At 37.5% G+C, this 21,687-nt stretch overlaps 1 protein-coding gene across 2 annotated transcripts in view; it reads right to left on the reverse strand.

Moving 5' to 3' along the window:
- Positions 1 to 604: 604 nt before the first annotated feature.
- The window catches only part of TEX11 (testis expressed 11), a 256,192-nt gene continuing 235,109 nt past the window's right edge, over positions 605 to 21,687 (reverse strand). For both annotated transcript variants that reach the window (XM_020882990.2, XM_020882995.2), the window contains exons 29-30: positions 1,739 to 1,903; positions 605 to 849 (exon numbers count right to left, since the gene is read on the reverse strand). In XM_020882990.2, the coding sequence (XP_020738649.1) occupies positions 778 to 849; positions 1,739 to 1,903 (237 nt within the window). In that variant the 3' untranslated portion in view covers positions 605 to 777. The remainder of the gene's footprint in view (positions 850 to 1,738; positions 1,904 to 21,687) is intronic.

Raw genomic sequence — 21,687 nt, forward strand, 5'->3', positions numbered from 1 at the left:
GAGACAAATTTCTGTTCGGTATGAGGAAGTGTATTTTACCAATTACCAAAAAATGGTGGATTGCATTGTCTCAGGATTGTGTTTTCTGTCAGGATATGTTCTGATAGAGCCTGGACAACCAAGTCACAAGGATGTCATAAATTTCATGAAATCTGATTAATGCTGGGCCCACAGACCACTAAGGTCCATCTGATGAAGAGTCTATGGTTCTCTATTATGTTCAGGTATTGGGAATTAGAGCACTTCTCAAATGAAATGCAATCTGTATTGGATCAGGATGAACATCCCCTTTTGTTCATATGGGGCATGAATCATCTTGCTCTCACATGGGCTATTTCAATACTTGCTCCATTGTGTCTCTTTGCAACCCCATGGACTGTAGCCCTCCAGGCTCCTCTGTTCATGGAATTCTCCAGGCAAGAATACCGGAGTGGGTTGCCATTTCCTCCTCCAGGGGATCTTCTCAGCCCAGGGACTGAACCTGGGTCTCCTGCATTGGAGGCAGATTCTTTACCGTCTGAGCCACCAGGAAAGCCCAATATATATATGTTCCTTAGCACTTTGTAAAAATCATTTGTTCCTCAGAAATGAGCTGGTCACAACAGTAAGTCAAAATGCTTTTATTTTTGGAAATTTCACTTAACAACATGAAAACAGAGCAGGAGAAAACAAGCAAAACAGCAAGTTTGTTAAGAATTTAAACATTCAACATCTTAGAACCACACATCTTCAAGTTGCTGTCAGCTTGCCAGTGTATATATCTTGTTCCAGCAGTTCTCACTCTTCATTAAAAGCTGAGCCCCTGTTTTTATCTAGTGCTTCCACAAGCTCACTGTACAGAATATTCACCTGGGAAAGAGAACAGCAAATAGATTTCTTGAGATGAAGGGAAATATGGGAAAGCTTCCCAGACCCATGTTGATGGCATGAAAATCTAACCTTTACCTTCTGAGACCTGAAGCACCACTCTGGGGAGAACATACAGTGCTCTCTTGGGGAAAAGGGATCCTGTGACACTAGGTTTAATTTTACTAACAGCTATTTAAAAGATGGGGCTTCCCTGGTAGCTCAGAGGTTAAAGCATCTGCCTGCAGTGCGGGAGACCTCGGTTCGATCCCTGGGATGGGAAGATCCCCTGGAGAAGGAAATGGCAACCCACTCCAGTATTCTTGCCTGGAGAATCCCATGGATGGAGGAGCCTGGTGGGCTACAGTCCACAGGGTCGCAAAGAGTCAGACATGACTGAGCGACTTCACTCACTCACTCACTCATTATAAAAGATAAGGTACTTAAAACATAAAATACCCTTTGCTCTTATTTGATACAAAAACTTTTTCTCCATCAAGCCTCACCTGGTGAGCTAAGGGCCCAGAAATAATTCTGCTCAAAAGAATTCCTGCAGAAAATGTCTTTTTAAACAGTCATTGTTTGCAGGGAGGTCTTCTCTATGTGCACTGGCATTGACAGTGATAACATCTTTCCTGAGCTCACCCTTGGCATTTTTCTTAATTAGATTCCATTTGCTATTCTTAAATTTGCCTTGGTTGCCATTCTTCCTGGTTTTCACTATAAGAAATTACTGTTTATAGTCCCATAACTCTTGCAGTTCATGGAACTACCAAGAGGAACAATGGTCAAGATCCTTTCCTAGTCAAGGAAGGTAGGGTTGTGTCCTTACTGAGAGCTAGATAGAACCTCTCTATCCCGAGTCATGCCATCCACCCTTCTTCTTCCTCACCTGAGTTTCATAGGCGCTCTTGAGGGGGCCAAGGTAGTCAAGGAGACGCAGTGACAGGCCGCACCATTTTTCAGTAGATACATACATGCGTCTACTGTACAGAAGTATGCCAATATTCCAGGACTTGATCATCAGCCAGACAATCTCCATTTCTGGGTAGCCTTCCTAAAATCCAAGAACAATAGGTTTACAGGTATTACTGTCACAATCACTGTAGCACTGCTTCTATCAGAGCTGCATCCCATTATTATTAGACAATGGGTGCTCTGCCAACACCGAGGAAGAAACCCATAGCTTCTGTGAGCAATCCTGTGCTCCGGAAGAGGAGGAGAAGAGCACCTTTAAGTTCTGTCAGCTATAGCATGTTCCACAGCAAGACTTCATGAAGCTACTATAAACTAAAAAAGCAGTGAAGCCCTCTTGCATTGAGTTCTGTTTTATCTGAAGCAGGAGAAAAACCTGTATCCTGTTTGGAGCTTCCCTTGTTGCTATCCTCAGTCAATTATCTCCCTAATACCTATCTCTAATTTTCAGAGAAGCTTGTCAAGAATCAGTTTTACTGAATCTGCAGTTTTATTGAATCTCTTAATTTTCTTGACCTGAATCAGTCCTGTGTTTGGAACAGAACTTATATTAATCTTTATTTTTTTTGCATGTATCGATAGAGATTTATTTTAAGGAACTGGCTCACACAATATAGGGGTTGGCAAGTTTGAAATGTGTAGAGCAAGCTAGCAGGCTATAAATTCACGTAGGACTTGATGTTGTGATCTTGAGTCTGAAATCTGTTAGGGCAGGCCAGTAGGCTGGAAACCCAGGCAGAATTTCTGTTAGAATTTTGAGGCAGAAATCCTTCTCCAGGAGACCTCAGTTTTCACTTTGAAGGTAAAAACTGATTACAGAGGGTAATCTGTTTTACTTGAAATCAACTTATTGTAATTTAAAAATACTAATCTTTGTGTTGACAGTATCTACCTAGCTATGAATGCAGGACATATTTCTTTTTAAATTTCTCTTTCATTTTATTTTTTAAATTATGTATGATAACACATGTATAGGAAACTTAGAAAATACAGAACAAAGTTTCATAGAGTTCCACTATATATTATACTTATTAAGTATTTTTCAGATTTTGAGTTGGAATTTCAATATCAAACTCTCAAAAATTAATAGAATGAATAGACAGAAAAGTAGAAGGATATAGCAGACTCAAAAAGCACTATGAACCAACTCAACATAATTAAGATTTACACAATTTTCACACAACAGTAGGATACAAATTCTATTCAAGTTCCCAAAGACTATAAACCAGGAGACAGTAGAACATATCCAGGGACATAAAACAAGGTGCAAAAATTTCATGGTTGAAAGGTTTTGAAATCATAGAGTTTTTAACAAACACTGTGGAATTATGTTAGAAATCAGTATCAAAAGATATTTGAAAATAACCCACATATGCAATGTGACATGTACCAAGAGACCTTTGACTAAGCCACTGAAAGCCTCAATAAAGTTAAAAGACTGAAAAAACACAGGGTGATTGCAGAGAAGAAAGCATTTAAATAAATTAATAACAAAATGAGAGATTAATATCAAAGATACTGAAAAAAAAACCCATGTATTTGGAAATTACATGTCCACTTTTAAATGATGGGTGTATCTAAGAAGCTGTAACAAGGAAAATTAGAAAGTATCTGCAACAGAATAAAAATGAAAAGAGAATTTATCAGAATTTATTGCATGTGGCTGAAGTTGCTGAATGCAACTAAATACAATATGGAATCTTGAAAATGTATGAGAACAAAAAATGGACACTAGCAAAATTTTGTGAAATTTGAACAAAATCTGTAATTTAGTTAATAATATTGTATCACATGTTAAATTTTCGGTTTTTTAAACAACACAGTATTTCTTTATATTCTCAGAATTGGATTATTTTAATAGAAGTTTTAAGCCTCATTCAAATTTTTTAAATCACTAAGATAATAAGCTTTTTAGACTTTTAGCAGTAATAGTATATGCCAGAATAAATGGAATTGTATTAAAGTTTTGAGTGAATATAAATTAGAAATCTAGCATTCTACTCATACTTAGTCAAACAAGTGGAATCAAAATGTCATAAATTTTTTAGCTAGGAAAAATTCATAATTTTTCTAAAATATACACATATCATAAATTATATATATATGCATATACATATATACACAAAACCTTTTCTACTACACTTGATAAAGGCTTGAGAAAGAACAAAAAAAAGAGAAATTGGAAAACATAAACTAAATGAAATAGAAAAAGTGAAACAAACTAGATAAAAATAAAAGATCATCATATAGTTCAGTTGTTTTTAAACATGGCTGCTCATAGAATCACATCTGGAGCTTTGGAGAAAAAAAACAGTATCTGGGCATCTGTCTTTTTCAAAAAATTCCAAGATAATTCTAATGTGCATTTGGATTTAAAAAGTAATTACATAAACTGATACAGCCACTATGGAAGACAGTATAGAGATTCCTTTAAAAACTAGGACTAAAACCATATGACCTAACAATCCCACTACTGGGCATATATCCTGAGAAAACCATAACTAAAAAAGATACATGTGCCCCAGTGTTTACTATAGCACTATTTACAATAGCTAGGACATGGAAGCAACCTAGATGTCTACTGACAGATGAATGGGTAAAGAAGCTGTGGTACATGTATTACTCAGCCATAAAAAGGGATGCATTTGAGGTGGATGAACCTAGAGCCTATTTATAGAGTGAAGTTAAGTCACAAAGAAAAACAAATATCATATATTAATGTATACATATGGAATATAGAAAGATGGTGCTGATGAACCTATTTGGAGGGCAGCAATAGAGATGCAGACATAGAGAACAGACTTATGGATGCCGGGGATGGGGAAGGAGAGGGTGGGATGAATGGAGAGAGTAGCATGGAAACATATACACTACCATATGTAAAACAGATAGCCAGTGGGAATTTGCTGTATGACTCAGGGAGCTCAAACTGGGGCTCTATAACAACCTAGAGGGGTGGGATGGGATGGGATGGGAGGTGAGAGGGAGGTTCAAGAGGGAGGGGACATACATATACCTATGGCTGATTCATGTTGATGTATGGCAGAAACCAACATAATATTGTAAAGCAGTTATCATTCAATTAAAAATAAAGGAAAAAAATTTAAAAAGTGATTACAGGTTTTTCTGTTAAATGGTAGTTTTAGTGATACAGAATTCTATTATTTTCTGTTGATCAATCATGATACAAAGGTATTAAATGAGTAATAGTTACAAAATCACAATAGTAAAAGATGTTTATCTGTTTTCACAATACATAGCCAAACAAAAAATAAAATATAATTACAATCACTAGCCATAATGGAAATAAGATTAACCTAACAATACAAAATAATTACATACAATTTAGGGGGTTAAAATCAGAGTGAGGTGGTAAGCGGAAGTGCATACAAGCACATGTTTTCAACTAGCCAGCCACTCTATGTCTTTTGGTTGGTGCATTTAATCCATTAATATTTAAGGTAATTATCAATATGTATGATCCTAGTACCATTTTCTTAATTGTTTAGGGTTTATTTTTTGTAGATCTTTTCCTTATCTTGGGTTTCCTGGTGCTGAATTCTCTTAACTTTTGCTTTTCTGGAAAGCTTTTGATTTCTCCATCAAATATGAATGAGAGTCTAGCTGGGTAGAGTATTCTTGGTTGTAGGTTCTTCTCTTTCATCACTTTAAATATATCATGCCATTCTCTTCTGGCTTGTAGAATTTCTGTTGAGAAATCAGCTGATAATCTTATGGGAGTTCCCTTGTATGCTATTAGTCATTTTTCCTTTTTGCTTTTAATATCTTGTCTTTAATTTTTGTCAGTTTGATTACTATGTGTCTCAGTGTGTTCTGCCTTGGGTTTATCCTGCCTGGGACTCTCTGTGATTCCTGGACTTAGTTGACTATTTCCTTTCCCATGTTAGGGAAGTTTTCAGCTATTTCTTTTCAAATATTTTCTCAGGTCCTCTCTCTCTTCTCCTTCTGGGACCCCTGTAATGCAAATATTGGTATGTTTAATGTTGTCCCAGAGGTCTCTTAGGCTGTCTTTATTTCTATTCATTCTTTTTTTCTATATTCTGCTTTGTGGCAGTGAGTGAATTCCACCATTCTGTCTTCCACGTCACTTATCCATTATGCTGCCTCAGCTATTCTGCTATTGATTCCTTCTACTGCATTGTCCACCTCTGTTTATTTGTTCTTTAGTTCTTGTAGGTCTTTGGTAAACATTTCTTGCATCTTCTCCATTCTTTTTCTGAGATGCTGGATCATCTTCACTGTCATTATTCTGAATTCTTTTTCAGGAAGGTTGTCTACATCCACCTCATTTAGTTGTTTTCCTGGGGTTTTATCTTGTTCCTTCATCTGGGACATAACTTTCTGCTTTTTCATCATGATTAACTTTCTGTAATGTGGTTTCTGTTGTAGGCTCTGTGGGACTCTCCTTTCTTCTTCTGTCTGTCTTCTGATGGAGGAGGCTGAGAGGCTTGTGCAAGCTTCCTGATGGGAGGGAGTGGTGGTGGGAAAACCTGAGTCTTGCTCTGGTGGGCAGGATCATGTTCAGTTCAGTTCAGTTCAGTTGCTCAGTCATGTCTGACTCTTTTTGACCCCATGGACTGCAGTATGCCAGGCTTCCCTGTCCATCACCAACTCTCAGAGCTTACTCAAACTCATGTCCATGGAGTCAGTGATGCCATCCAACCATCTCATCCTTTGTCATCCCCTTCTCCTCCCACCTTCAATCATTCCCAGCATCAGGGTCTTTTCCAATGAGTCAGTTCTTTACATCAGGTGGCCAAAGTATTGGAGTTTCAGCTTTAGCATCAGTCCTTCCAATGAATATTTAGGACTGATTTCCTTTAGGATGGACTGGTTGGATCTCCTTGCTGTCAAGGGACTCTCAAGAGTCTTCTCCAACACCACAGTTCAAAAGCATCAATTCTTTGGTGCTCAGCTTTCTTTATAGTCTAACTATCACATCCATACATGACTACTGGAAAAACCAAAGCTTTGACTAGACAGACTTCTGTTGGCAAAATAATGTCTCTGCTTTTTTTTCCCTGCTTTTTAATATGCTGTCTAGGTTGGTCATAACTTTCCTTCCATGGAACAAGCATCTTTTAATTTCTTGGCTGCAGTCACCATCTGCAGTGATTTTGGAGCCCAAGAAAAGAAAGTGTCATGGTTTCCATTGTTTCCCCATCTGTTTGCTATGAAGTGATGGGACCAGATGCCACGATCTTCGTTTCTTGAATGTAGAGTTTTAAGCCAACTTTTTCACTCTCTTCTTTCACTTTCATCAAGAGGCTCTTTAGTTCCTCTTTGCTTTGTGCCATAAGGGTGGTGCCATCTGTGTATTGTTCACTTTTATCAAGAGGCTGTTTGTTATTATTGTTCTCCAGTTTGTGGATCACCTACCTAGTAGGTATGGGATTTGATTTTACTGTGATTGTGCCCTTCCTACTGTCTCATTGCAGCTTCTCCTTTGTCTTTGGGTGTGGGGTATATGTTTTTGGTAAGTTCCAGGGTCCTACTGTTGATGGTTGTTCAACATCTAGTTGTAATTTTGGTACTCTTTTAGGAAGAGATGAACACGTGTCCTTCTACTCTGCCATCTTGAACCAATCTCCCCTTTGTCTTTTAACATGGTTGATCACAAGATTTTGTGATAGCAAAAAGGATTAGTCTAAGGAACAACTTTCACAATTCTCGTATATGAGATGGACCACAAAGGGAGCACTTGTGTGCTCATTCAATGTTAAAACCCTTCATCTACACAAGAAGTTTCGAGCCCTTGAAAGGGGACATGTGATAGAAGACGAAGACCTAAGCAACAGCTTCTTGAGAGTGTCAATGACATTATCTAAGCTATATTTTCACTCATGTGGACTTATAAAAAATTACTATGCATAAAACACTATGAGAATGAGGGTGCTAAGAGGGATAAGACAAAGCTTTTATCCTAAATGACACATAATCCCTCTGGGGAGACATTGTATAAAGTCATCCATGTATAAAGAGGATCACACCAGTTACATGATTAAGGAGTAGTCAAGAGTGACACAGGCATTAGATGCTCCAGCTCAGTCAAAGGAATGAGCATTGGGCTGCCAGTAAGAGCTCTAGTTTTTTTGCTTGAAATGCCACCACTCCCACCCAGTCCTTATCCACCTGATAAAGTTCTACTTTTTCTTCAAATTAACAAGCAAAGTTCTTCCTTTCTCTGTTCCCACAGCAAGCTTTACATTCCTCTAATACAACTTATATCACATTGTTTTTAAACTGTGCATTATGTATCTCCTCTACCAGGTTGAGCTCCTTGAGTACAGGGAACTTTTCTTGTTCATCTTTGTATCTTCAGGGTCCAATACTGTGCCAGGCATAATAAGGGCACAATACATATTTGCTAAATGAATGAATGAACAAATCAATCAACATCCAGTCAAATGCTACCTCCTCTCAGGCTTTCCCTGACTCTCCACAATGAATACATACGTACCACTTTGTTTCTATGACACTTCGTTCACAGCACTACAGTGGGACTTACAAGCTGTATTGTCTGTCTCCTCCACTAGGCTGTGCTGTGTGCTTTGTTCAGTCACTCAGTCATGGCCAACTCTTTGCGACCCCATGGACTGTAGCCCGCCACGCTCCTCTGTCCATGGGGATTCTCCAGGCAAAAATACTGGAGTGGGTTGCCATGCCCTCCTCTCAGGGGATCTTCCAAACCCACTAGGCTGCGAGTTCCTTAAAGACAGAATGTCATCTACCTTTGCATATTCACAACCTGACACATCACCGTGTTGTGATTTTTAACTGATTAACTAAACAATGACTAAACAAATGATCTTAGGGTAGATGCACAGGTGATCTAGCTATAGAGAGGTTATATGAAATGTCCAGAACAGGCAAATCCAGAGAGAGAGCAGATTGGTAGTTGCCAGGGGCTGCGGGAGGGGGGAATGGGGAGTGACTGCTAATGGTTATGGGATTTCTTTTCAGGGTGATGAAGATGTTCTGGATTTAGATAATGATGATATTTGCAGGATTTTGTGTATATACTAAAAACCACTGAATTATAGACTTTAAAATTGCAAATTTTATGATAAATGAATTGTATCTCAACTTAAAAAGAATATATACAGAGAAAGAGATGGGCATTTCACGTGGGCAGAACTGAATCAATAAAGACTCAGACTGTGTTTGAGTCTGAGGGGGACTAATGGTCATTTGGCCCAAGCAGATGTAGGGAAATAGGACTGGAAATGTAGGATGGGGCTACCTAAGTACTTTCTAGATGCTTTTCCTTAGAACATTAGTGTCATGAAAAATGTTAACAGATGGTGTATAAAAATAGGGTTCTTTAGTCAAATACATTTTGGAAGTACTGCATTCTATATACAACCTCTTGGAGCATTATAATGAACATTAAAAGTTTTAGGAAGTTTTACAGTAATGAAACCATGTAACTTTGTTTAATCCAGAGTATGTAGATCATTTACTAACATATTGTAGAAGTTAATTTGTAAAACATTGGGCTGGAGTGTTAAAGGTTTTGCGTAACAGGCCACAGATTTTGAAATTTATTCTGCTGGCAATGAAAAGTCACTGAAACTTTCTGAGAAGGAAAGTTATATGATAAAAGTGGAGTTTTAATAAGACTGAAATGATAATGGTATTTAGAACAGACCCAAGTGTGAGAAAACAAATACAGTGAGACTAAATGGACTTGTAAGAGACAAAGTATGAAGTGATGAGGGTCAGAACTAGAATAGTGACAATGGAAATGGAAAGATGTAAGAAAAGTTCTAAAGGAAGAATCAGTATAACTTGGTTTGATATGGGGAATGGAAGATAGGTCAATTAAAAATGGCTTAAAGTATACAGTTTGAGTGGCTGAGAGAATGCGGATACCACTAAAAGAAGAAATTGTAATAAAATGTTTCTGGGGATAAGGGATCAAGATAATGTTAAGTTCTATTTTAATCATGTTGAGACTGAGGCAACTTTGGAGATATGTAGGCTGTTGCAGATATGGGCTGGAACTCACATTGGAGAATATCAACCCATTTAACCTATTTAAAGGACAGAGTATAGAATATGGAGAAGGAAAGAGTAGAGAATATTAGAAATGTTCACCGTTGGGTGATAAGAGGAAAAAGATAACACAGAAGAGTGATGAGAAAATAAAGGACAAAAGAAAAGACAATTTCAGTAAGGAGGCAGTGGTTAATGAAGGCCAGGGTAGAGAAAGAGGTCATCAAATTTGTCTAAGAGATAGCAACTGGTGGCCTTGTATAGTGTGGTTAGTAGTACAGAGAGTGATGGAAAGAGTAACTCAGGATAAGGACAGACAGTTAGGCAGGCCCTTGTAGGTCATGTTCAGGATTTTGGTTTTTAAGAGCAATGGGAAACTACTGAAGGATATTAAGCAAGCTCATATGTATTTGAAAATTTAAAAGATCACTCTGGTTGCTATATGGAGAGATGAAGAAAGCAAGAGATGCTAGGAGACCAGCTAAAAGTTTCCTGTAGTAGCTGAGGTAAGACACGATAACCTGAACTAGGTTGGTGATGGTGGAAGATGGGAAAAAATGAATGGACACAATATTTAGGAGGTAGAATTGACAGAACTTAGTAATGGAAATGGGAGTGAGGGAGGAGTTGAGGATAACTCCTAGATGTCTAGCTTGGACAACTAGAAGAATGATAGTGCCATTCAACAAGTTAGGGAACTGGAAGAGTTTCATTTTCATTTGCATTAACTACCCTCCTGTCCAGCACTGCTCAGGTGAACCATTAATCCTCAACAGAGAAATGCACCTATGCAGCTATTCACCCCAATGCAACACAGGCTTGCTTATGGTAATATACAAACCAACTCCAGCAAATAGAGGTGTTTGCACTTATGACTTTCTGGGGCTCATATCTGAAGCCAGTTCTCTCTGTCCTTAAGATCTTAATAAATATAGCGATCATACATATCTCTAACAAAATTGTAGATGTTCTGGAACACAAATGCCATCTTTTCAGGCTCTCTTCAGGGGTCCTGAAGTATATCAGCTTTATTGAAATATAATTCACATACCATACCATGTACCTACTTAAAGTGTACAATTCAATAGCTTTTAGTATCCTCACAGAATTCTGCCACCACCCCCACAATCAATTTTAGAATATTTTCATCCCCCTACAAGGAAACAACCATGCCCATTAGCAGTCAACACCCATCTCCCCCAATCCCTGGGCAACCACTAATCTAATTTTTGTCTTTTATAAATTGGACCATTCTGGACATTTCGGATAAATGTCCTAAGTCACACAGTATGCAGTCCTTTATGATCGGCATCTTTCATTTAGCATAATGTTTTCAAGGTCCATGTTGTAGCATGTATCAATACTTCATTTTTTTAATGGCCATATCACATTTTGTTTATCCATTCATCAGTTGGTAGACATTTGGGTTGCTCCCATTTTTGGCTATTATGAATAATGCTGCTATGAACATTTCTATACGTCTTTGTTTGGCATTTGTTTTAATTTTTTATGGGTATATACCTTGAAGTGACTGGGTCATGTGGTAACTCCATGTTTCACCTTCTAAGGAACTTAGCCAGACTGTTTTCCAAAGCAGCTGTACTACTGTAGAATAACACAGTATATGAGATCACCAATTTCTCCACATCCTTGTCAATACTTATTATTATATGTCCTTTTGATTATACCCATCTTAGCGGGTATCAAGTGGTAGATCACTTTTTTTTTATCACTGTGTTCTGATGTGCCTATCTCTGATGACTAATGATGTCAAGAATCTTTCATATGCTTACTGGTCATGTGAATATGTTCTTTGGAGAACTGTCTATACTCATCCTTTGCCCACTAAAGTTCATTTGTTTTTATATTATCGAGTTGTAAGAGCACTTTCTCTATTCTAAGCACAAGTCCTTTAACAAATATATGATTTCCCAATGTTTACTGCCCTTCTGTAGGTTGCCTTTTTACTTCCTTGATGGTCCTTTGGAGAAAAATTTTAATTTTGCTATTATCTAATTTATTGATTTTTAAAATCTTATTGCTTGTGCTGTTGGTGTCAAGCAATAAAACTGGACATGGATCAACAGACTGGTTCCAAATTGGGAAGAGTATCTCAAGGTTGTATATTGTTACCCTGATTATTTAACTTATATGCAGAGTACATCACATGGAATGCCAGGCTGGATGAAGCACAAGCTGGAATCAAGATTGCAGGGAGAAATATCAATAACCTCAGATATGTAGATGACACCACCCTTCTGGCAGAAGAGAAGAAGAACTAAAGAGCCTCTTGATGAAAGAGTAAGAGAAGAGTGAAACAGCTGGCTTAAAACTCAACATTCAGAAAACTAAGATCATGGCATCCAGTCTCATCACTTCATGGCAAATAGATGGTGAAATGACGGATACAGTGAGAGACTTTATTTTCTTGGGCTCCAAAATCAGTGTAGATGGTGATTGCAGCCATGAAATTAAAAGATGCTTGCTCCTTGGAAGAAAAGCTACGACCAACCTAGACAGCATATTAAAAAGGAGAGACATTACTTTGCTGACAAAGGTCCATATAGTCAAAGCCATGGTTTTTCCAGGATTCATGTATGGATGTGAGAGTTGGACCATAAAGAAGGCTGAATACTGAAGAATACTTTTGAACTGTGGTGTTGGAGGAGACTCTTGGAAGTCCCTTGAACTGCAAGAAGATCACACCAGTCAATCCTAAAGGAAATCAATCCTAAATATTCATTGGAAGGACTGATGCTGAAGCTGAAGCTCCAATACTTTGGCCACCTAATGTGAAGAGCCAACTCATTGGAAAAGACCCTGATGCTGGGAAAGACTGAAGGCAGGAGGAGAAGGGGACGACAGAGATGAGATGGTTGGATAGCATCACTGACTCATTGGACATGAGTTTGTGCAAGCTTCGGGAGATGGTAAAACACATGCTACCATGTGGACTGGCATGCTACAGTCCATGGGTTCACAAAGAGTCAGATATGACTGAGTGAGTAAACAACAACAATGACAAAGGAGGCATAATACATAATGGAGAAAAGGAGTCCCTTCAGCAAGTGGTGTTGGAAAAGCTGGACAGCTACATGTAAATCAATAAAATTAGAACATTCCCTCATACTATATACAAAAATAAATTCAACATGGTTTAAAGTTAAAGACCTAAATATAAGACCTGACACCAAAAAACTCCTAGAAGTTAACATAGACAAAACATTACCTGACATAAATCACAGCAATTTTTCTTTGGTCAGTCTTCCAAGACAAACAAAATAAAAACAATATAAGGAAAACATCCACAAAACAAAAAGACAACCTACAGAATGACAGAAATTATTTGCAAATAATTCAACAATCAATGGTTTAATATCTGAAATATAAAAAGTTTATATAATTCAATATCAAAAAAGCTCAATAGAAATTGTCAGAAAACTTAAATAGACACGTCTCCAAAGAAGATGTACAGACAGCCAATAGGCACATGAAAAGATGCTCGAGATCATTAATTACTAGAGAAATGCAAATCAAAACCACAATGAGTTATCATCAGTCAGAATGGCCATCATCAAGAAGTCTACAAATAATAAATTCTGGAAAGGGTGTGGAGAAAAGGAGACTTTCCTACACTGTTGGTAAGGATGTAAACTGGTGGCACCACTATGGAAAACAGTATGGAGTTTCCTTAAAAAACTAAAAAGAGAGTTATCATATGATCCAGCAATCCCACTCCTAGGCATATATCTGGAAAAGATGAAAACTCTATTTTGAAAAGATACATATACCCCAATGTTCATAAACAACATTATTTACAATAGTCAAAACAAGGAAATGACTCAAGTGCCCATCAACATACAACTGACTTAAGAAGATGTGGAATATATACATCCAATGAAATATTAGTCATAAAAAAGTGAAATAATGCAATTTGCTGCAACATGGATGGACCTAGTGAATATCATACTAAGGGAAGTAAGTCAGAGAGAGAAAGACAAATATTACATGTGGAAGGTAAAAAAAAAACAAATGAATCTACATACAAAACAGAAACAGACTCATAGACATAGAAAACAAACTTGGGGTTACCACAGAGGGAGGAAAGGGGGGATAGATAAATTAGGAGTATTGGATTAATGGATACAGACTACTACAGATAAATAAGTACCAAAGTGCTACTGTATAGCACAGGGAACAATATCTTATAATAACATATAATGGAAAATAATCTGAAAAATATAGTTATAAAATAATCACTTTGCTGTATATCTGAAATTAACACAATATTTTAAGTCAACTAAACTTCAATTTAAAAAATAGAGACTGAAGGGAGAAGTTCAAAAAGGTAGCATAGGAAAACCATGAACACAGCTCCTCTCATGAACACAACAAATTTATAGCTATATTTGGAATGATTTTCCTTTGAAAAAGACCTGAAAACTAGATGGACAGCACCTTCACAAACAAAAGGTAAAGGAGACACTTTGAAACAGGTAGGAGAGGCAGAGACATGGTCTTGCCTGGGATTCCACTATAGGAGCAGTGACCCGAGTTGTGAGGGATACCAAAATATGGAATTTTCCCTTGAGGAGTGAAGAGACTGAACCCCACATCAGGCACCCCAACCCCTGGATCCAGCAACAGAAAGACAAGATCCCTAAATGTCTGGCTTTAAAAATTAATGGGGATTAAGAGTTCCAAGAGAACTGAAGAACTATAGGGAATGAAGAACCTGCACTTAAATGGTTCATAGACAATCCCATTCACACTGAGATCCAGAGGAAAAGCAACAGTTTGAAAAGCACCTAAAGTAAGGGAGACCTACTTACTGATCTTAACGCAGCTACTGGGGAGGCAGGAACTTCCTGAGACTTTCTCTAGGGACAGAAGCATTGGCTGTCACCGTTTTAGCAATCATATCCTAAACTGCTGCTGACTGAGCTGGTAGGTGCCATTTTTTTGTGTCAGCTCTCTAGCCTGGTTACACAATTGTACATGCTCTGTACACCCTACACAACAACTGGGCTGGGTGAGCACCCTGAGCACTTGCCTACCTCACACAACAGCTGTACTATACCTGGACTGGGTGAGAGCACTACCCTCCACCCTCCTGAGTGCAGCAGTTGCAATGCAGTGAGATCAGGCAGTTATCCTGTGCTCTCCACCTGCACAGCAATCTTACCACAATTGGGCCAGGGGAGCACCCTGAGCCCACCCCCCATACAACAACTGTTCTTCAACCAAGTCAGCATGTACCCCATCTTCAACCTTCCATGCAATAGCTGTGCTACAACTGAGGGGATAAGTACACACAGTCTCTCTCACTCTCCCCATTAGCAGCTGTGGCCCCACAAGAACCCACATAACGGACATCTCTTTAGTGCTTGGCTCTGAGTCCAGGGAAGAATGTGTTTCCAGGCTCCATAGATCATCTATTACACAGGAACTCTCACTCAAGACCAGGAGAGGGAGCTATTTTGCCTAATATATGTTGATAAGCATAGAGTCAGACAAAAGGAGGATACAGAAGAATATGTTCCAAGCCAAAGACCAAATCCCCAGAAAAAGATTTTAATGAAAAGTACATAAACAATCTACCTTATAAAGTGATCAAAGTAATGGTCACAAAGATTCTCACCAAACTCAGGAGAATAATAGAGAAGAAAATATTACTATAAGAAAGAACCAAACAGAAGTTATAACTAAGCTAAAAATGCACTTCAGGGGTTTAACAGCAAATTAGTAAGCTGGAAGATAAAGTAATGGAAATCACTTAGAGCAACAAAATGAAAAAATAATTTAAAAAATGAATTTTTAAAAAAGTAAAGATATTTTAAGGGACCTCTTGAATAACATCAAGAATATTATTAGTCACATTAAAGGGGTCCCAGAAGGAGAAGAGAGAGAAGGGCCAGAAAAATTACTTGAAGAAATAATGGCTGAAAACAACCCCCATCTGGGAGAGGAAACAGACATCTAGGTCCAGAAAATCCAGAGAGTTACAAATAAGATGAACCCAAAGAAAACCACGCCAAGATACAGTATAATTAAAATGGTAAAAGTTAAGGATAACTTTTTATAAGAGAGAATCTTATAAGCAGCAAGAGGAAAAACAACTTATTATGTTCAAGGGAAACCACATAAGACTATCAGCAGGTATTTCAGCAGATAATTTACAAGTCAGAAGGAAGTGGCAAGACATAATGAAAGTGCCAAAAGGAAAAAATTTTCAACCATGAATTTTCTACCCAGCAAGGTTATCACTCAGAATTGAGGGAGTCATTAAGAGATTTCCAGATAAGCAAAAGCTTTAACTCTTTTAGGAATTCATCATCACTAAGAATACCTCACAAGAAATGTTAAAGAAATTTCTCTAAGCTAAAAAAGGCAGTAATTGATAATAAGAAAACATATAAAAGTAACACTCACTGGAAAAAGGTAAATGTATAGTAGAAGTAGTAGATCAATCACTTATGAAGAAAATATGAAGGTTAAAAGACAAAAGCAGTAAAATTAACTATAATTACAATACTTAGTTAAGGGATGCATAAAATGAAAATACATAAAAGGTACCATCAAAAATATAAAACTTGTAAAGGATGGAGCAAAAACGTAAAGCTTTGGAATGAGTTTAATGTTAATTTACTATCAACTTACAAGATACTGGTATATACACAGACTGTTATATGTGAACCTCATGGTAACCATGAAGAAAAAAATTATAGGAAACACTCAAAAGAAACATTAAAGAAAGCCACTAAAGCACAAGGGAAGAGAGAAAGAGAAGAAGAAAGGGACAGAGAGAAACTACAAAAAGAAATAGGAAATAATTAACAAAATAGCAGTAAGTACATACCTATCAATAATTACTTTAAAGGTACATGTGAAACACACAATAAAAGACACAGAGGGGCTGAATGGACTGAAAAACAGGAACTATCTACATGCTATCTACAAGAGATTCACTTCAGAACTAAGGACATAAACAGGCAGTGTGGAGGGATGGAAAAAGATATTCTATGCAAAAGAAACCAAAGAAAGGTAGTGCAGCTATACTCAAATCAGACAAAACAAACTTCAAAATAAAAACTATAATAAAAGAAAAAGAAGGGCACTACATAATGATAAAGAGGTCAGTTCAGAAAGATATAAAGCATCATAAATATATGCACACCTAAAACAGAAGCACCAAAATATGTAAATCAAATATTAATGAACCTAAAGGGAGAAACTGAAAACAATCCAATAATAGTAGAGGATTTTAACACCTCACTTACAGCAAGGGATGGATCATCCAGACAGAAAATCAATGACAAAATATTGGCCTTAAATGACACTTTAGTCCAATGGACTTAATAGACATATAAACACTCCATCCAAAAGCAGAATAGTCTTCTCAAGTGCACATGTAACACTCTTCAAGATAGATCACATGTTAAGCCATAAAACAAGTCTCAATAAATTTAAGAAGACTGTAATCATATCAAGTATCTATTCTGACCATGCTGCTGCTGCTGCTAAGTTGCTTCAGTAATGTCTGACTCTGTGCAACCACACAGATGGCAGCCCACTGGGCTCCTCTGTCCCTGGGATTTTCCAGGCAAGAATATTGGAGTGGGTTGCCATTTCCTTCTCCAATGCATGCATGCATGCTTCAGTCGTGTCTGACTCTGTGCGACCCCATGGACAGCAGCCCACCAGGCTCTTCTGTCCATGGAATTCTCTAGGCAAGAATACTGGAGTGGGTTGCATTTCCTTCTCCATTCTGACCATGAAAAACTCAAGATCAATTACAAGAAGAAAACCAGATAAACCACAAAGATATGGATATAAAACAACATGCTACTGAAAAACCAACTGGCCTTTGAAGAAATCAAAAGAGAAGTCAAAATATACCAAAAAAAAAAAAAAAAAAAAAAAAAACCAAACATAAATATTACATACCAAAATCTATGGGATAGAGCAAAAGTTGTTCCAAGAAAGAGGTTCATAGCAATGCAGGTCTACCTCAAGAAACAAGAAAAATCTCAAAAAAACAAACTAAATTTACATGTAAAGAAACCAGAGAAAAAAGAACAAATGAAAACCAAAATTAGTGGAAAGAAGGAAACAATAAAGATCAGAGCAGAAATAAATGAAGTAAAGACTAAAAAGATAATAGAAAAGATCAACACACCCAAGAGCTGGTTCTTTGAGAAGACAAAATTGACAAGTCTTTAGTTTAGACTAACCAAGAAAAAAAGAGGACTCAAATAGATAAAATCAGAAATGAAAGAGTAAAAGTTATAATTGATACTACTGAAATACAAACGATCATAAGAGAATAATATGAAAAATTGTAAGTCAACAAACTGGACAACCTAGAAGTAATGGGCCAATTCCTAGAAGCATACACCCTACCAAGACTGAATCATGAAGAAATAGAAAACCTGAATAGACCAATTACTAGTAAAGGAGATCAGATCAGTAATCAAATACCTCCCAAAAAACAAAAGTTCAGGATGGAATGGCTTCCCTGGTAAATGCTTCCAAAAATTAAAGATTTACTACCTATCCTTCTCAAACTCTGCCAAAAAATTAAAGAAGAGGGAATATTTTCAAATACATTTTATGAGGCCAGCATTACCCTGATAACAAAACCAAACAAGAACACCACAAGAAAAGAAAATTACAAGCCAATATTGCTGATGAACACAGACACAAAAATTCTCAACAAAATAGTAGCAAACCAAAGTCAACAATTCATTAAAAGAATCATACACCATGGTTAAGTGGGATTTATTCCAGGGATTCAAGGATGCTTCAACACCTGCAAATCAATAAATATGATATACCATATAACAAAATGAAGGATAAAAATTGTATCATCATCTCAGTAGATACAGAAAAAGCATTTGATCAAATTCAACATCCACTTATAATGAAAGTTCAAAAAAGTGGGTAGAAAGGGAATGTGCCTCAACATAATAAAAGTCATATATGACAAAACCATGATCTTAAGTTTTCTGAATGCTGAATTTTAAGCCAACATTTTCACTCTCCTATTTCACTTTCATCAAGAGGCTCTTTAGTTCTTCTTTGCTTTCTGCCATAAGGGTGGTGTCATCTGCATATCTGAGGTTATTGATATTTCTCCCAGCAATCTTGATTCCAGCTTGTGCTTCCTTCAGTCCAGCGTTTCTCATGATGTACTTTGCATATAAGTTAAATAAGCAGGGTGACAATATACAGCCTTGACATACTCCTTTCTCTATGTGGAGCCAGTCTGTTGTTCCATGTCCAGTTCTAATTGTTGCTTCCTGACCTGCATACAGATTTCTCAAGAGGCAGGTCAGGTGGTCTGGTATTCCCATCTCTTTCAGAATTTTCCACAGTTTATTGTGATCCACACAGTCGAAGGCTTTGGTGTAGTCAATAAAGCAGAAATAGATGTTTTTCTGGAACTCTCTTGCTTTTGTGAATATCCAGCAGATATTGGCAATTTGATCTCTGGTTCCTCTGCCTTTTCTAAAACCAGCTTGAACATCTGGAAGTTCTTGGTTCACGTACTGTTGAACCCTGGCTTTGAAAATTTTGAGTATTACTTTGCTACCGTGTGAGATGAGTGCAATTGTGCAGTAGTTTGAGCATTCTTTGGCATTGCCTTTCTTAGGGATTGGAATGAAAACTGACCTTTTTCAGTCCTGTGGCCACTGCTGAGTTTTCCAAATTTGCTGGCATATTGAGTGCAGCACTTTCACAGAATCATCTTTTAGGATTCGAAATAGCTCAACTAGAATTCCATCACCTCCACTAGCTTCGTTCGTAGCGATGCTTCCTAAGGCCCACTTGACTTCACATTCCAGGATGTCTGGTTCTAGGTGAGTGATCACACCATCATGATTATCTGGGTTGTGAAGATCTTTTTTGTACAGTTCTTCTGTGTATTCTTGCCACCTCCTCTTCATATCCTCTGCTTCTGTTAGGTCCATACCGTTTCTGTCCTTTATTGAGCCCATCAAAATCACTGAAGATGGTGATTGCAGCCATGAAATTAAAAGATGCTTACTCCTTGGAAGGAAAGTTATGACCAACCTAGACAACATATTAAAAAGCAGAGACATTACCTTGTCAACAAAGGTCCGTCTAGTCAAGGCTATGGTTTTTCCAGTAGTCATGTATGGATGTGAGTGTTGGACCTTAAAGAAAGCTGAGCACTGAAGAACTGATGCTTTTGAACTGTGGTGTTGGAGAAGACTCTTGAGAGTCCCTTGGACTGCAAGGAGATCCAACCAGTCCATCCTAAAGGAGATCAGTCCTGGGTGTTCATTGGAAGGACTGATGCTGAAGCTGAAACTCCAATAGTTTGGCCACCTGATGCGAAGAGCTGACTCATTTGAAAAGACCCTGATGCTGGGAAAGATTGAAGGTGGGAGAAGAACGGGATGACAGAGGATGAGATGGTTGGATGGTATCACCAACTCAATGGACATGAGTTTTGAGTCAACTCCAGGAGTTTGTGATGGACAGGGAGGCCTGGTGTGCTGCAGCCCATGGGGTCACAAAGAGTCAGACACGACTCAGCAACTGAACTGAACTGATGACAAAACCACAACATCATACTTAATAGCAAAAAGCTAAAAGCTTCTCCTCGAAGATCAGAAACAAAATTAGGATGTCCACTCTCACCTCTTTTATACAACATAGTTTTGGATGTCTTATCCAGAGCAACTAGGCAAGAAAAAGAAATAAAATTCATCCAAATCAGAAAGAAAGAAGTAAAACCCATGATTTGCAGATCACATGATACTATATATATAGAAAACCCTAAAGATTGCATCAAAAAACTGTTGGAGCTAATAAATGAATTCAGTAAAGTTACAGGATAAAAAATTAATATACAGAAATCTGTAGTATTTCTATACACTAGTAATAAACTATCAGAAAGAGAAATTAAGGAAAGAATCCTATATACAATTGCATCAAAAAGAGTAAGATACCTACAAATAAATTTAACCAAGGAAGTGAAAGAACTGTACCCTGAAAAGTATAAGATCCTGATGAAAGAAACTGAAGATAAGCAAATCCATGCTCATAGACTGGAAGAATTAATATTGTTAAAATGTCCATAGCACCCAAGCAATCTTCAGATTCAATGCAGTCCCTATCAAAATTCTAATGGCACATTTCACACAACTGGAAAAAATTTTAAAATTTGTATGGAACCACAAAACAATCCTGAACAGCCAAAACAATCTTGAGAAAGAACAAAGCTGGAGGTATACCACTTCCTGATTTCAAAGTATACAATAAAGTGGTAATAATTAAATAGTATGGTCCTGGAACAAAAAGACACACAGATCAATGCAACAGATTTGACAGCCCAGTAACAATTCACTGATATAGACAATCTGGGCTTCCCTCATAGTTCAGTCGGTAAAGAATCTGCCGGCAATGCAGGAGACCTGGGTTCGATTCCTGAGTTGGGAAGATCCCCTGGAGAAGGAAATGGCAATCCACTCCAGCATTCTTGCCTGGAAAATCAATGGACAGAAGGAGCTTGGCGGGTTACAGTCCATGGGGTCGCAAGTCAGATACGACTTAGCAACTAAACCACCAAATCACCATAGACAATTAATTTACAACAAAGGAGCAAAGAATGGAGAAAGGACAGTCTTTTCAATAAGTGGCGTTGAGAATACTGGACAGCCACATGCAATAGAGTGAAACTAGACCACTATCTTACACCATACACAAAAATGAACTCAAAATGGATTAAAGACTTGAGTGTAAGACCTGAAACCATAAAAGTCCTAGAAGAAAGCATAGGTGTTAAACTCACTAATACCAGTCTTAGTGATATTT

This window comes from Odocoileus virginianus, chromosome X (assembly GCF_023699985.2).
Source record: "Odocoileus virginianus isolate 20LAN1187 ecotype Illinois chromosome X, Ovbor_1.2, whole genome shotgun sequence".
Classification (NCBI taxonomy): domain Eukaryota; kingdom Metazoa; phylum Chordata; class Mammalia; order Artiodactyla; family Cervidae; genus Odocoileus; species Odocoileus virginianus.